The 17298-nt window shown below is 46.6% G+C and overlaps 1 protein-coding gene across 1 annotated transcript in view; it reads right to left on the bottom strand.

Annotated features, from left to right (window-relative positions):
- Nucleotides 1–17298, bottom strand: part of COL15A1 (collagen type XV alpha 1 chain) — a 61584-nt gene that overhangs the window by 35217 nt on the left and 9069 nt on the right. The window contains exons 3-8 of the mRNA XM_054381946.1: nucleotides 6803–7350; nucleotides 4971–5045; nucleotides 4428–4514; nucleotides 3418–3544; nucleotides 2715–2830; nucleotides 1540–1602 (exon numbers count right to left, since the gene is read on the bottom strand). Of these exons, the coding sequence (XP_054237921.1) occupies nucleotides 1540–1602; nucleotides 2715–2830; nucleotides 3418–3544; nucleotides 4428–4514; nucleotides 4971–5045; nucleotides 6803–7350 (1016 nt within the window). The remainder of the gene's footprint in view (nucleotides 1–1539; nucleotides 1603–2714; nucleotides 2831–3417; nucleotides 3545–4427; nucleotides 4515–4970; nucleotides 5046–6802; nucleotides 7351–17298) is intronic.

Here is a 17298-nt window from a genome sequence, read left to right on the forward strand (position 1 = left end):
TCTTTGTTCCCCGTGGCTTTGTCAAACGGTTTCTATAGTGATACTTCAGTGACATTCACAGAGAATGTGCCTAATTAATTTGGGGCTACTTTCACTGTCTGCCAGCATGCTCATTTTAACATGTTCCTTGCTTTTTCCAGGGATTATTTTTATTAGCTCCAGTGTTCTGTGCTTGCTTTTATGCAATTCCTTCCACTTTGGGTGTGCCGCAAGGAAGGAAAAAACCCCAGCTCTCACAGTGGGATCACAGCCATGCTTTGGAGGCCCAATTGTCTCTATTCCCAAGGAGCATCTCAAGGCAGTACCTCTGCACTCAACAAGGACCACAGTGAAAAAGTGGCAACTACCTCCCCAGTCTACTGAGGTGTAGCACCCTATTCATTCCCAATCATTTTCGATGCAAGGAAACAGAGATAGGCAGGTGGATCCTGCTGCTGCTCCTCCAATGTAAATAGTATGCTGAGAAAGTGCTGACTGCCTTTAAAGAGCATAACTGGCTTGAATTTGTGGTGTGCCCAGATCAGTTCTTGAAGCTCTGCCTACTCTGTCAACGTAACAGGTCCTGGGAAATCACACTGAGGGGGATAATGAAAATAATAAAATTATTCACATGTGCAAAAGCAGATCAGAGCAGGGTCTTCTTTGTCCTGCTTTCTGCTGCAGGAATTGGGTCTGGTTAAAATATTGCCAAGAGAACATTCTTCATAGGAATCTGTCAGTGTTCCTTTGTGGTTTTGAACATATTGGTAGGATTTGGCAGGATTTTTAGCAGCTGTTGGGTAAGTTATCTTCACAATGCCTCTGTGAATGCAATGCCTCAACTACTGGGTTCAGTTTTGGGCCCTCCACCACAAAAAGGACATTAGGGTCCTGGAGCAGGTCCAGAGAAGGGCAGCCAAGCTGGGAAGGGTCTGGAGAACAGGGCTGGGGAGGAACAGCTGAGGGAGCTGGGGATGTTCAGCCTGGAGAAGAGGAGGCTGAGGGGAGACTTACATCTGAAAGCAAAAGTCCTGCTGGGATAGCACTTCGGGAACCCAGAGCAGACTGAGAGGGCATCTTATCAATGCAAATAAATACCTAGAGGGTAGAGGTCATGAGGATGAGGCTGGGCTATTTTCAGCGCTGCCCAGTGACAGGGCAAGGAGCAATTGGTACAAACTGGAACTCAGGAGGTTTCACTGGAATTTAAGAAGAAACTCCTTTGGTGTGAGCCTGGGGCAGGCTGCCCAGAGAGTCTGTGGAGTCTCCTTCTCTGGAGACCCTCTAAACCCACTTGGACATGGCATTCCTGTGTGACCTGCCCTAGGTGAGCATGCCTTAGCCATTAAGGTTGGACTACATAACCTCCAGAGATCCCTCCCAATCCCTACCAATCTGTGATTCCGTGAATGGAGACAACACAGTCAGAGTTTTATCTTGCAGCTAGAAACAGTTAATGCCTGATGCTGTCCCTTTTTCCTCTCAGAGTGCACCAGATCTGCACAGTGTCCAAGCACAAATGGTGCCTGTCTGGTTGTTGGTTAGTAACAGGACACATACCTTTTCACCTTTCAAGCCTGATTTTCCTTTCAGTCCTGGCAACCCCTGAAGTTCATTTTTACCCTGAAAGGAAATAAATGTTTTAATGAAACATTATCTCTTATTCAATTAAACAGGCTGTACACTTAGCAGCAGAGGCTGGATGTGAGGGTGCTGGCTTCTAACTCTTGATTTGAGTGGTGGGAGGAAACTCTTGTGGAATATGACAGCTAAGGATTTGTATCTGAGTGCACTGCTGGGCGCATTGCAATCTGTCAGCAGCTCATTCTAGCACTCAATACTAGGGAGCAGAACCCAACCCCCACTTGGCTCCAGCCTCCTCCCAGAGAGCTATAGAGAGCAATGAGGTCTCCCCTCAGCCTCCTTTTCTCGAGGCTGAACATCCCCAGCTCCCTCAACTTCTCCTGCCCAGCCCTGTTCTCCAGGCTCTTCATCAGCTTTGTTGTCCTTCTCTGGACCCGCTCCAGCCCCTTAATGTCCTCCTTCTAGTGAGGAACCAAACTCTGAACTTGGTGCTCAAGGGAACCATCATCCTCCTGCTGGTCACACTGTTCCTAATCCAGGCCAGGATGCTGCTGGCCTTCTTGGCCACCTGGGTACACTTGTCCCCTCATCCAGATCATTGATAAAAATATTAACCAGGACTGGCTCCAAAACTGAGCCCTGGGGGACAGTACTTGTGACTGGCCACCAGCTGGACTTAAGTCCATTCCCCACCACTCTTTGGGCTTGGCCATCATCCATTTTTTCACCCATCCAAGCCATGAGCAGACAGTTTCTCCAGGAGGATGCTGTGGAAAACAGAGTCAAGCACTTTACTAGAAGTTCCTACTTGGATGCTTACAACAAGACAGCCTGACCAGGATTTTTGGAGGATATCTCCAACAGGTGAAGGACACCCTGATCCTGCCTCTTCAGAGTGCTTCTAAGAGATGTACCAGCTTAGAGAGCAGCTGGGTGTGCCTGGAAACAGCGTTCATTCCTGTGACTGCTCTGACTGAGACATGAGCAATACAAGGACCCCAAACAACTCACTTGCCTTAGGACTGATCCTTTATAAGGCCATCTAGGAGTTCATCCCTTTGTCTCCTAGCTGAGAAAAGCACCTAGAGTTCCTACATTTTTCTGCTCTCAGGACAAAAGGGTAAGGCATATGATAAAGCCATTGTACATACCTCCTCTCTGCTTCCTTCTGGCAAAACACTAGCACCAGAGCCTTCTTCTCTTGAGACTTCCTGCCTGATAGTGGTAGACTCACTGCTGCCTTGTCCAGTTTCTGTGACAACTGGATGTAAATAAAAGAATCACTTATTAATGAGATACAGAGCAAAATAAACCCCTCTCAGGAGTATTTATCACAGTACTGATGTTGCAAGTTTCATGGAAAAAAATTAAAATGTATTTACATTATGCCTAAAATACACTCCAAAGATTAACATGAGTCACTTCCTAACTCACAGAATGTTCAGAGGAAAGAAAAAGAGGGGAAAGGGAAAATAAAATTCTAAAATAGAGGCTTCTTTAAGGATAGACAATTTAAAATACAACCCATTGTTCTGTGGCTGACAGTTCCCCACTGCAGGCAGCTAAAGCTGCTCTCTGCGTGTTTGCAGTGACTAAGCACCGACGTGGAGTGAGGCAGAGGGCTGTAGCTGCTGCCACTTGTCTTCGCTGCTGTTAACCAGCTGCAGCTTCCAAGACCTGGTGTTTGGTGTGTCAGTTCTTTCCTAAGACACAAGATATCTAACACAATAAGATTTCTCATTCCTGCCAGCACCCCAAAATAGGGCAGGGGCTTTTTGTATACAGGGAACTGACAGACTCAGACCCATAGAACACAAATGACCCCAAGCCCTCCCCTGAAAAAAGAGGCAGTGCCTTGTTCCTTAAGTTTACCTGCTCCAGAAGTTTCCTCTGAGCTGTGATTTCGTGAGAAACCTTTTTCTTCCAAATAAGACAATACAGCTGGAGGGGCTCCCACTGGCTCAGCCAAGGTATCTCCAAGCTAAAAACGCCATCAAATCCCAAGGAACTGTTTTTATAAAAGGCTTATCACATTTTAAAGCACAAGTCAGTAGATCACATCCCTCAAGTGAGTACAGTAAGCAGAGCCACCACTTTTATGAGGCCAAACAGCAAACTAGATCTTTCCCACTTCCTATCTTGCCAGGATCTGTCCTTACACTTATGCTGCCCTCAGAAACATTAATTGTTGTTGCCATCCTAAACCCCATACATTCACCCTTTTTCCTTCACAGTTTCAATTCATTTCACCTTCTAGTTCATTTATGCTCTCCACAGCACACATCTAGGTTCCTCCTGTCAGCAGATGTCACACTAACCTAGTCAAGCTCTTGATAACAATTACCGCAGTGTGTTCCAGCTCCACTCATCCAAGCCAAGTGATGTACACTTGACAAACCCATCTAAAAGGTGAAAGCCCCAAGGAAAGTGAAGTTATCACTGCAGGTCTAAGAGCCTACAGCTGGCTGGGACACCCTCTTCGCCATTCTGGCTGTAGGTGGGCAAAAGATGTCATCTGATACCAGCTGCATGCAGAAATGTAAGAAGCCTTCTGGCAAGTCCCTGACTACACCATACCCCTAAGCACTATGTCTGCAAGACTCTTAAACACCTCCAGGGATGGGGACTCCACCACTGCCCTGGGCAGCCTGTTGCAGGGCCTGATAATCCTTTCAGCAAGGAAATTCTTCCTCATATCCAATCTGAGCTTCCCTTAGTGCAACTTCACTCCATCACTTGTTACTTGGTTGAACAGGCTGCCCCCCCCCCCCCACATGAACAACTAGTGACAAAAGGCAGAGCTTACTACCTAAAAAAGCACAATCAAAACAGAAATGTAAAGCAAATAAATCAAACCAGTGTACCTTTATGGGAACATGGGAAGGTCCAAGGACTTCCTGTGTCTCATAAATACCTTCATGGCTGCCATTGCCACTGATGTCCCCAGAAGCCTGTGCAAAAAACAGTCAGGACAGCAAGTTCAAGGCAAACCCCTCATGATCTCTAAGGAATGGCTGCGTCAGTGCAGGAAAGCTTGCTTGCTTTGTATGTTTGCTTGGGTTTTGGTGAAGTCTCAGTGTTGGTTTGGTGTTAACTTATTTCAGTACTTGCAGCATTTAATGAAAATTACTCTTCAGAAAAATAACTCACAGTTCCTGTTCTCAAAAACGTTACAGACAAAAGAAAAGTAAGCTATTTGAAAAAATGAATACAGTTGTAGGGGTTGAGTATTCAGAAAAAAACAAACCAACAACCTTCCTCAGATAGTTTTAAGTATGATAGTGTGTTCCCTGTGCTCCCAAGAAGAAATACTACAAAAATGCTTGTGAAAAATATCTAATAGCAAAGGGCTTTGAAACCTCTGAGGCACTGAGGACAAATAAGGAAGTGTTTATAAGAATACTCACAGAAGGTTCATCATCTTCACAATGATCTTCAGTAGCCTTTAGGTCAGACTTGATTGCCAAATGCTGAATTGAGCCCTGTGTGAAACAAAAACCCAGTTTGAGTTAGCAGCATTTTAAATAGCATGTGGGAATGGGAATGAAACGAACCAGCGAAAAGAAAACCACAGACTTTGTTCTGATTTGCTTGGTAAATGATTTGAAGCATAAAATTTAACAATAATAAACCAGTTTAAAAGTGTAAATATTTCTTTATATTTTCCTTTTGCAAAATGTAGAAAAAATGGCAGCTGCCAGAGTACAACTGTCATGTCCCAAGGACAACACAAGGCTGTGTTGTTAGAGCCCCAGCAGAGGGATCTGCTCCTAGAATACATAAGGCACTATCTGGGTTTTTTTTTCTAGCTGAGAAGGGCATTGCAGCCCCAAAATTGACATGTGAAAACTCCTACAAATGGAGACAAAGGGTGGGAAGGCAACTCCAACAGTTGATGAAGTGGGTGAGGAAAAAACAACTTACATCTTTTCAAAGCAGAAAGAAAGAAGATGGTTTCCTCATAGCAGATGTTTCCTTTTTTCAGTTACAAATTACATTTATCTGTGGGATATGCTGAAGGAATAGCAACAATTTCCTCTCATCACCCCTCTGGGATATCTACCACACCACGCAGCTTGGTGTCACCTGCAAACTTGCTGCGGGTGCCCTCAGTCCCACTGTCTAAGCCATCAGTGAAGGTAAGAGGGCTTGGGAGCTCTGTAGTAGTGGTTCCAGCCCATTCTGTTTTTCTAAAGCAACTGATAAGCTTCAGGTAACATATAAATTGAAGAAGGACAGCTTTATCTTCCAGCTAGGTTTGTATCTGATGAGATCATCCTCCTCCTTGTACTGAATGAGAAGTAAATGCACCTCGCTAATAAGAGTTTAGAAGATTACTTTCTGCTAGGGTATTGTTCTCAGAAATTAAACTAATGGCTACTCTGAAATTTGCCTTTCACACAAAGGCCACATAAAGCATAGGATCATTAAGATTGGAAAAGACCTCTAAGATCAACAAGTCCAGCTGTAAACCCAACATTACCACACCCACTAAACCATGTCCCAAAGTGCCATCTCTACACATTTATTTAACACCTCCAGGTCTGGTGACTCCACCTCCCTGGGCAGCCTGTTTCAATGCCTGACCACTCTTGCAGCAACAAAATTTTTCCTAATATCCAGCCTGAACTTCCCCTGCTGCAACTTGAGGCCATTTCTTCATGTCCTATCACTTGTTACTATGGAGAAGAGACCAACCCAGACCTCACCACAACCTCCTTTCTGGGAGCTGTAGAGAGCAATGCGGTCTCCCCTCAGCCTCCTCTTCTCCACACTAAACACCCCCAGCTCCCTCAGCTGCTCCTCCCCAGCCCTGTTCTCCAGATCCTTCCCCAGCTTGGTTGCCCTTCTCTGGCCCTGCTCCAGCCCCTCAACGTCTTTCATGTAGTGAAAGGCCCATAGGATAGGTTTGCCCTTTAATTCCATATATAATTCCATAATTCCATAACTATAAATTTATGTGATATATTTACTTTGAAATTCCAGGTATTCAAACTGAACATTGTGGTTAACACCTGAACAATTAATAAACTTATGAGGTTCTAAGAAAATCTGCAATTCAAGCAAGAGTTTCTATATTTGCATGTCCTGAACTCTAGGCAGGTAAGGAAAATAGAAGTGATATAATTTGTACTCTCATTTGGGATATAACCCTAGTAGGCAGGCTTGCTTGGGTAGAAAGTACACACACAAAACACTGAGATATGAGGCACTGAGGAGCTTTTCAGACAGTACTTACTGTGAACTTTTCCAGTCCTGTGGCTCCTGCATTACCAACAAATATCCCAGAGCCAGATTCGAACACCAGCACTCGAGCTGACCTGTGAAAGTGAACTCTCTGATACTCTTCACAGTCCACAAACAAAGCAATGTAATTTCCCTGAACTGTTACTGTAAACCTGTTCCACCTGTTAGTCATCACTGGCACCTTGAAGGCAGCAGCCTCTCGGGAGAGATGGGAGCCAGGCTCTGTGTAATACACAATTATTCTCTGTGTGCTGTCATCAACCTGGGACAGCCTCATTCCCAGGTAAATGGTTTTCTGGAAAGCATCTGTTATAGCAAAGAGCACTCCTCCACGATCACTGCTTGGTTTCACAGTCACCATGACAGCAAAGTCTCTGTAGAAGGGCAGTGGCATTACTGCACTTGTCAGGCGACCGATGTTGGCATTCGGACCGAAGCTGTAAGCTGGAAACCCTCCATAGCCACTGACGAAGTAGACAGAAGGAGGAAGAGGGACTCCAATCAACTCCATGAGGTCCAGATGTCCTTTGGAGCCTCGCTCTGCAGGGTGAGAAACCCCATCAGTTACTCTGGAGGTGCACATCCCATTTCATGCCATGGTTCCAGAAAGGCTTGGAAGCTGTAGCACAGAATGATGACACCAGCAACATTTCTGATGCCTCAGGCGGCAGCTCAGCCACTGCTCACACACACCCAGTGCTCACACAAGTCATGCATTCTCCCTTCTCTAACCCAGCTGACTCACATACTAAAGAATCAGAGAACTGGAAGGGTTGGAAGGGAGCTCTGAAGGTCAGCTAGTTCAAGCCCCCTGTTAGAGCAGATTCACCTAGATCAGGTTGCACAGGAACACATCCAGGTGGCTTTGGAATCTCTCCAGAGAAAACTCCACAGCCTCTCTGGGCATCCTGCTCTAGGGCTCCAAAAGAGTCCAAACAGAACAGAAATGGAAAGGGTGTCCTAGTCTGTCTGAATGCTGCACACGGAGTGAACTGGAAAACTTGGCTCAAAATACCAGATTAAAATAAGGTGAAACACAGGATTCTTGCTCTTTGCTGGCTAATTCCAACAAAGGTCTACAGAGGCTCTCACACTTCTGTTACTCATCACTCATGTGGTAGCATTCTGGACTACATGCTGCAAAGCGATAGTGGCTCTGCAGAGAAATGGCTGGAGTTCTCCCTGTGCCTGTTTAGCCTGGAAAAGGCTTTTAAGGTCATCAGGTCCAACCATTAACTCAACACCACCTGCTAAACCATGTCCCTAAGCATCATATTTGCAGTTACAGTCCAACTGAAATAAATTCCAATTTATCATGTTCTCTGTATTTGAGCTTCAGCACTTAGGTGCTAAGAGAACTTATTAACTCCAGAAATTCTGATGTGCTCCATACAGAAAAAAAATTCCCTTGCATATTTTTAGAAAGTATAGAAACTATGTTTAGAAACAGAAAAACCGTCTCCTTATCCAGAAACTGCTTCCCTCTGGCACTCTCAAATGGTTTGCACTTTCTAATAGTTTGAAAAACAGACAGAGTTTCTTCTGGTCAGTCACTGGGAGCAACTGCTAGGGGAAGAAGTTGGGTCAGGAGCAGAGAGCTCTCAGTGTGCAGGAGGCTTCCTGCAGGTTGCCTTTGGTAGGACACCACCAGGGAAGCACAGAGACACTCCCCCACCCCCCTAGGGAAGCAGAGTAAAAAACCCCTCCAGACCAAGGAGGCAGAGCAAAGAGCCCTTCTCAGCTGCTGTTGCAAGCCAGCTGTGCTGCTCTGCAAGGGGCAGTAGGCAGTGACAAGGGTGATGGAGGAGCTGCAGAGGTTTAGACAATCTAGACCCCATGCAGGTTCAAAAACTGGCTGATGGCCAGGTCGAGGGACTGCTGGTGAACAGAGTTAGCTCCAGTTGGTGGCTGGTCACCAGTGGTGTTCCCCAGGGCTCAGTGATCTGGCTGAAGGGACCAAGTGCTCCCTTGGTAAGTTGCAGATGACACCAAATTGGGTGGGAGAGTTGATGTGCTGGAGGGCAGGAAGGCTCTGCAGGCTGGATCCTGCCCAGTTTGGTGTCATCTACACTACTGTGTCTGTAAACCTGAGCCAAGCTGACCTCACTTTCCTGTCTTTGTCTGGTCCAGATAATCACACAGCCTGTCTGGATGGTGCAGTGCACAGCCTGTGTTGACTCTGCTCTGCATTCAAAGCAATGCTGTAGCTGCAGCAGAACATCGTTTCATACTGGATGCAGTAGGAAAACTTCTGCTTCCCTGATGCCAGAGTGCATTTATTTTTCCATTAACAGGAAATATTTCTAGCAGTTACATAAAGCAGAAGAGTATTTGCACACCTTTCTAGCTGCCATTGATACACTGCAGGAGAACATGGATAGAATATATTGGTATGAAAGGCTGGAGCACTTTCTTCCAGAGGCCTAAGGGAACGTCAGAAGCTCTTTTCCATGGTGTTGCACACCCAAGATTCAGGTTGCAGACAGTAGGACCTGCAGTACTTGCAAAACAGCAAAATCAGGCCTCATATATCTTTTGTGCAAATCACTTCCCAGCATTGTCTGCCAGGCCCTGGGTTTATGCAGTTATCGTCCTGCCCTCTTCTGGGCAGCAGTGTACAGAGTTCACGCATCCACTTCATTCACATGCAGCTGTACTGCACAAAGCAGCCTTCCTTTTTACCATCTTAGGTTGTTGAGAATCTATTTCATTACAGTGCTCTCGAGTTAATCAACCAAAACCCCTTTGCCTTCCAGAGGAGTCACATTCTCAGTTTTTTCTGCACCATTGTTGTCCTGTTAGCTACTTGTCTAGAAGATCTTTAGTGTACATTTTTGTGCCTGATGACTGGAAGAAAGCAAATGTCACCCCAGCCTTCAAAAAAGGCAAGAAGGAGGAGCCAGGCAAGTACAGAGCAGTCAGCCTCACCTCCATCCCTGGAAAGATGATGGAGCAGCTCATCCTGGAGGTCATCTCTAACCACAGGGAAGACAAGAAGGTTATCAGGAGTAGCCAACATGGATTTACCAAGGGGAGATTCTGTCTGACTAGTCTGATAGCCTTCTATGAAACCATGACCAAATGTGTAGACAAAGGAAGAGCAGTGGACGTCATCTACCTTGACTTCAGCAAAGCTTTTGATACTGTCTCCCATAACATCCTCATAGAAGAGCTCAGGAGATGTGGCACAGATGGCTGTCAGTGAGGTGGGTTGCGAAGTGGCTCCACAACAGAGCTCAGAGTCACCAGTGTCAGCAGTGACACAGAGTCACCTTGGAGGCTTGTGGCCAGTGGTGTCCCCCAGGGATCAGAACTGGGTCCAGTTTTGTTCAATCTCTTTATCAACCACCTGGCTGAAGGCATTGAGAGTGCCCTCAGCAAGTTCTGATGATACAAACTGGGGGGTGGCTGACACCCCTCAGGCTGTGCAGCATCCAACATGACCTGGACAGGCTGAGAGCTGCCTGCAGGCAAACCTCAGCAAGGACAAGGGCAGGATCCTGCATCTGGGGAGGAACAACAGCAGGTACCAGGACAGGTTAGAGGCTGCCCTGCTGGAGAGCAGCTCCGTGGAGATTGGCCTTGGAGTGCTGGTGGGCAGCAAGTTCTGCATGGGACAGCAATGTGCTTTTGTGGCCAAGAGAGCCAACGGAGTCCCGGGGGATAGCAAGAAAAGTGTGGCCAGCAGAGATAGGGAAGTTCTTCTCCCCCTCTGCTCTGCCCTGCTGAGACCACAGCTGCAATCCTGTGTCCAGTCTGGGGCTCCCCAGTTCAAGAGAGACAGAGACATGGTGGAGAGAATCCAAGGGAGAGCCACAAGGAGGATTTGGGGACCTGAGCATCTCCCCTGTGAAGAGAGACTGAGAGCCCTGGGGCTGTTTTGTCTGGAGAAGAGAAGGCTGAGAGGGATCTGATCAGCATCTATCAATATCTGAGGGGTGGGTGTCAAGTGGAGGGGGCCAGGCTCTTTTGGGTGCTGCACAGCAATAATCCAAGGAACAATGGATACAAGCTTGAACATCGAAGGTTTCACCTCAGCATGAGGGGAAACTTTACAGTGAGGGTGCTGGAGCAATGGGACAGGATGCCCAAGGGGGCTGTGGAGTCTCCTTCTCTGGAGACTTTCAAAACCCACCTGGATGCGTTCCCATGTGGACTAGCCTAGGTGACCCAGCTCTGGCAGGAAGTTTGGACCAGATGATCTCTTGAGGTCCCTTCCAACCTCTAACATTCTGTGATTCTCTGTATACAGGCCCCACTGAATAGCTAGGTTGCATAGTAAATGTACTAGGGAGCTCTGTCCCAGAGCAAAGTAAAACTGCTTGTCACCACAGGAGAATGCTTGTTGCATTTAGCATTTGGGTATGTCCAGAGACAAGCAAGATTTCTGCTTGGATCAGTCTCACTTCTGGACCTGAGCAAAGCCTTCGACACTGTCCCACACCACATCCTGATCTCCAGACTGGTGACACATGGGTTTGATGGGTGGACTACAAGATGGATAAAGAACTGGCTTGATGGCTGCACCCAAAGAGTGGCTGTCAATGGCTCCATGTCCCAGTGCAGGCCAGTGACAAGTGGAGTCCCTCAGGGCTCAGTCCTGGGACCAGTCTTGTTCAACATCTTTGTCGGTGACATGGACAGAGGCATTGAATGTACCCTCAGCAAGTTTACTGATGACACCAAGCTGTGTGGTGCAGCAGACACGCTGGAGGGAAAGGATCCATTCAGAGGGACCTGGACAGGCTGGAGAGGTGGGCTCAAGCCAACCTCATGAGGTTCAACAAGACCAAGTGCAGGGTCCTGCATCTGGGTCAAGGCAGTCCCAAGCACAAATACAGGCTGGGCAGTGCGTGGCTAGAAAGCAGCCCTGAGGAGAGGGACTTGGGGGTGCTGGGGGAGGAGAAGCTCAACATGAGCTGTCAGTGAGCACTTGCAGCCCAGAAAGCCAACCAGATCCTGGGCTGCATCAAGAGAAGTGTGGCCAGCAGGTCAAGGGAGGTGATTCTTCCCCTCTACTCAGCTCTGGTGAGACCCCACCTGGAGTACTGTGTCCAGTTCTGGAGCCCCTATTACAAGAGGGATATGGACATGCTGGAACGTGTCCAGAGAAGGGCCACCAGGATGATCAGAAGGCTGGAGCACCTCTCCTATGAGGAGAGACTGAAAGAGTTGGGGCTGTTTAGTCTGGAGAAGAGAAGGCTCTGAGGTGACCTTCTTGTGGCCTTCCAGTATCCGAAGGGGGCTCCAAGAAAGCTGGGGAGGAACTTTTTAGGATATCAGGGAGTGATAGGATTGGGGGGGAATGGAACAAAGCTGGAAGTGGGGAGATTCAGGCTGGAAGTGAGGAAGAAGTTCTTCCCCATGAGAGTGGTGAGAGCCTGGAATGGGTTGTCCAGGGAGGTGGTTGAGGCCCCATCCCTGGAGGTGTTTAAGGCCAGGCTGGATGAGGCTCTGGCCAGCCTGCTGTGGTGTGAGGTGTCCCTGCCCATGGCAGAGGGATTGGAAGTAGATGATCCTTGTGGGCCCTTCCAACCCTGCCTGATTCTATGATTCTTTGATTCACTTGGAGTTAGCAAGCACTGGTTCCTCCATCCAGCTAACAAACTGCTGTGGAGCACAGGCTGCTGTTGACAGCCTTTATGCTTCAGAGAATGCAGCTCTGTGCAGAGATATTTAATGTCTAGGTGTTGATGTTAAGGGCGCTCACCCTTCCACTTCTGAGTGTGGCTGAGGGAGGTCCTGTGCAGCAAGCTCACTTGGCTGCCTTGTGCGTGCACAGCTCTGTGCTCAGCAAGCAACAGCAAACAAGAAGTCATCTGCAGCACACAGCAAAAGCTGTCTCAGCCCTTTGCAAAGAAGAAACCATAAGCAACATTCACATGTGCCAGCTGCTGAGAAGTTCTCTGCTAGGTGGTTGTTTATATCTTTGGAAACATCTGTCCTTACATGACAGATGAAGGCACAGGAATGTGCAGAAGGCTGCTCCACAAAGTTCTTAATCATATTCTACAACTCGGACTAATACTGAGTCTTACATGTTTTCACCAGCTGGTACACATCATATTTTGGATATAAATTTCAAAAAGTGCATCTAGTCCTGTCTCTTTCGTCACAGGGAAAGAAATCTTTCTGATCCCGAAGTCAGTAGGAAAGTCTTCATCATTCTCAATGAATCTGAGCTTTGGTCCTGAAGTATTTTAGTAATATTTTTCTCTTTACAAGTCTTGCATCAGGAGCTTGCAGAATATTGAAACAGAGCTCTGATGTGTGGCACAGCTTTGTGTAAGTGCTACCCAGACCCTCTGAAAGCAAACATAAGAGAAAACTCTGAATGCCTGGCCTGTGGCTCCTCTGGTGATGAGCAGCATCTTTAATCACAGCAGCATGAGACAAAGCTAACCTCTCCTCTTACAGCATAGTGCAGCTCTTACTCCTTTGTGTCCAGTGCTGACTCTGAATACATCACAATAAGAAGCCTTCCTGGCTGGATGTTGAATCAAAATATTAGACCTGACCTGCTCAGGTTATCTGTAGAAAATTATACCAAGTTCTCCATGAACACACCTGGAATACTGGATCCAATTCAGGGGTCTCCACTTCAAGAGAGGGGGAACTACTGGAGAGTATCCAATGGAGGGCCACGAAGATGATCATGGGGACTGCAGCATCTCTCTTATGAGGAGAGGCTGAGAGACCTGGGGTGGTTTAGTTTGGAGAGGAGAAGGCTGAGAGCAGATCTGATCAGTGATGATCAATATCTAAAGGATGGAGGCCATGAGGATGGGGCTGGGTTCTTTACAGTGGTGCCCAATGAAAGAACAAGGGGTGGAGGGTACAAACTGGAACCCAGGAGGTTTCACTGGAACTTAAAAGCACACATCTTTCCTTTGAGGGTGCTGGAGCCCTGGACCATTCTGCCCAGAGAGGTTGTGGAGTTGCCTTCTTTGGAGACTTTCAGAACTCACCTGGACACATTCCTGTGTAAGCTGCTGTGGGTGCCCCTGATTTAGCAGGGGGGTTTGCTCAGACGATCTCCAGAGGCCCCTTCCAGCCCCTACCATTCTGTGGTTCTGTGAATGTGAGACAAATGACTAACACCTTCTTTCTCTGAAGCACCTGGTTGTGGACAGTGACAGGGATGTTTTCATGATGAAGGCTGCATGACCGAGCTTCATGGCGTTAAAGGACTTTGGCCAGGCCATACATTTATCCATAATCCTGGCTAAGGTACTGGGACAAACAGCAGCAGCAGCAGGAGGGCAGGAGAGAGAGAAGAAGGATGAGAGGCGTAAAGGTGTGGAGTGCTGTGCTGGTTTCCGTGTCAGGAAGATAATGGAAATAGGCTGGATGGAAGGGAACAGAGTCGGAGGAAATTAGAAAGACCGGTGCATCAGACCTTGAACCGGTGAAGACTGGTTGGAGGCTCAGCAGGAATGGGGCTTGGGATAAGCAGGATCTTATCTGGGGTGCTTATTGAAAAGGAATTCAGCACAAGGTGGCAGAACCAAAGCCTTACACAAAAGTAGAAATTCGAACAAAATTACTACTTCTTTAAGAATACAGAACCCTATCCCAAGAAGGTTTTTTGTTACAGAGTCAGCACTGAAAAGGTTTTGTGTGGTGCTTGTATGCAGAATGATGCCAAGCTGCCATTGAACCCAGCCCTGTTCAGGTAGAGGTTGTGTATATGGGAGGGAAAGAGCAGGCTGCTAGGACATCCAAGACTCCCAAAGGTACCTGAACAAAGCTGATTTAAGAATTACAGAGTCTGCATCTGTTAAGCAGTGTGCACCTGGGGCAAGGATGGTCAACAGCTCTATGGAACAGAAGCTGTGTGTGGTGTGAATATGTAAACTGTGACACAAGCAGTGTCACTGCCAGCTAGAGGGACAGGCAGGAGAGAAGGAGCCTTTGCATTTCACCTCCAGGCAGCAAGGCAGCAGCTCATCAATCAGACTGGGGGACGTGACTTGTGAATCACCGGGGCCTGTGCCTGCTCTTTCAGCACATCCAAGCTAGCATGTTTCAATTTCTGGCTTGTTCGTAACAGCCCAGATGTAAAGTATCACTCTGCCCTCCTTCTCTCACAGTGACCTTGGAAATCAGGCAAAATACCTTAAGTCTTACTGCATACTCTCATGGGGGGGAATAAATATTGCTGTTCTTTTTTCCTTTGCTTTTCTCTTTTTTATGTTGAATTTTAAGGGAGAAACTTGTTGCAAGGCTGTGACCAACACCCTTCATAATCCATTATTGATTTTTATCCTTTTAAGTATATTCCCACATATTCTCTACACTAATTGATTTAGTAAATATTTGATATTATAAAGCTCAGGATTCAAAGAAGTTGAAAACCTGTTGTAAGGTTGATGATATGGGAACAGCAAAATCTAAAAACAGGCATTGTATTGGGCGCCATATTAAAGCTTACAGCTCAGGGCTTTCCTAGCACTGAGGGTACCAGTAAAGATGTAGGGAAAAAAATCCAGCCAGTGCGGTCCTAGTTATCCTCCTTTTCCCAATAATTTAATTTCCCAAGAGCTACATTTCCCCACTTTTATATCTTAGGGAAAATCACGTGTGCTTTTATTACGCTTCTGTTTTTCCATTTCCCCAGTGAATGGCCTGGATGGATTAAACAAAATATATTTAAAATGTCACTTATGATGCAAAAAGTTCTAAGTTAAAATCCTAGCTGAAGTCCTAAGTGAAAGACCTTCTTGTCTGAAACTGACTCTTTAATATAAATGATCATGACCCCAGCACACTGTTAATGTCAGCCAGGGGCCAGACAAAACTTTCACTGTCAGAAACAGCACTGGAAATACAATCTACAAAACCACACTGCTGCTGTGGCACATTCAAGTGAGCACTAGTAGGACCTGATCCACTGAACGCTGGTTTAGATACAACTCCAGTCAAAAAACTCCAACCACTTACAGGTGAGCCCCTCACTACAAGAACAACACTGAGTCGCTGGAGTGTGTCCAGAGAAGGGCACTGAAGCTGGGGAAGTGAAGGAATTGATTTAAGGACAGAACCCCAGACACTGTCTTACTGATAGAAGAGATGCTTTAACCCTGATGGGTGGCAAACCCTGGGAATAGAGCGCAGCTAGAAGGAAAACACAGACAGGTCGGCTCCCTAGAGGCCACTGTGACCTAAGGGAGTTATGCAGGGACCTGATAACAAGAACAAAGCAAAACTTAGGACAGAATTATGGAATCCCTTTATCTCTTGCTTGACGTTTGCTTAAGCCTTCTGAAAAATATATGCGTTCGTGTGGTACTTTCTCTCTGTAGCCAGTCATGAATTTACAACTGTAGTATGGACATACTAATGACCAATTACAAGCTGCCTTCTGATATTATGTTAACCTATATAAAGAAAAAGCTTTGTACAATAAATTGACACTTGGCTTGCATCAGGCCTCGTCCTGTCTCTCACATCACAGCAGGGAAGGGTCTGGAGGACAGGTCTGGTGAGGAGCAGATGAGGGACCTGGGGGGTTTAGTTTAGATGAGGCTGAGGGGAGACCTTGTTGCTCTCTACAACTCCCTGAAAGGAGGTTGGAGTGAGGTGGGGGTTGGGCTCTTCTCTCTAGTATCAAGTGAAAATGGCATCAAGTTTTGCCAGGGGACATTTATGTTGGATGTAAGGAAAAAAATTCTTTCCTGCAAGAGTGGTCAGGTACTGGAACAGTCAGGTTGTGCAGTCACCAGGCCTGGAGATGTTCAAAACCCATGTAGAGATGGCACTTTGGAACACATGGTTTAGTGGCCATGGTGTTTGGTCAATGGTTGGACTCAGTGATCTCCAAAGTCTTTTCCAGCCTAACTGATTCTATGATTCCATGATCATCTTTTTTCTGTATTTGTGACAGCATTAGTTTTCTAACCAACCTCACCTGCCAGAGCTTTTACACTGCAACTTAAAAGGCTAAGAAAGCTGGGAAAAGAAATACATGTGCTGCTCAAGTGCTGTTTTTCAATTCAGGGCAAATATCTGTGAGTAGTTTTACCCTAACTATGGATCACAGATATAGAAGCAAAAACACTTTCATTTTGTTTTCAAAGTCAGTTGGGGTTTTGTCAATTTAATTTACTGTTCTCCTGACACTTTAGGCTGAACTTGAACAAAAGCTCTGCACAGGAACCTCTCTTCTCAGTGAGAGGGGAGACATCCACTATAACATGTTGTGTATAGAGAAGGAGCTGGCTGGCCAAAGGCAGGAGAAGACAACCAGACACCTGAGTGAGAAACTGGTGTGAGCAGCAGGATTGCTGAGGCCTCATTTTGACTGGTGTTTTGTATTGTGTTTGGATTCCATTGTCAGGAAAAGTTAAGCACTCACTAAAGCTTTCCCAACATTTAAAACATCTTATGGCAGATTGCTAGTTCTGCAAGCAGTCACTCTCTCAGTGCAGACACAAAGTGTTTGCCACCATGCCTCCATTCCTGTTCCCTGTGATGACAAGAGCTTGG

The sequence above is a fragment of the Indicator indicator genome, chromosome 6 (assembly GCF_027791375.1).
Source record: "Indicator indicator isolate 239-I01 chromosome 6, UM_Iind_1.1, whole genome shotgun sequence".
Classification (NCBI taxonomy): domain Eukaryota; kingdom Metazoa; phylum Chordata; class Aves; order Piciformes; family Indicatoridae; genus Indicator; species Indicator indicator.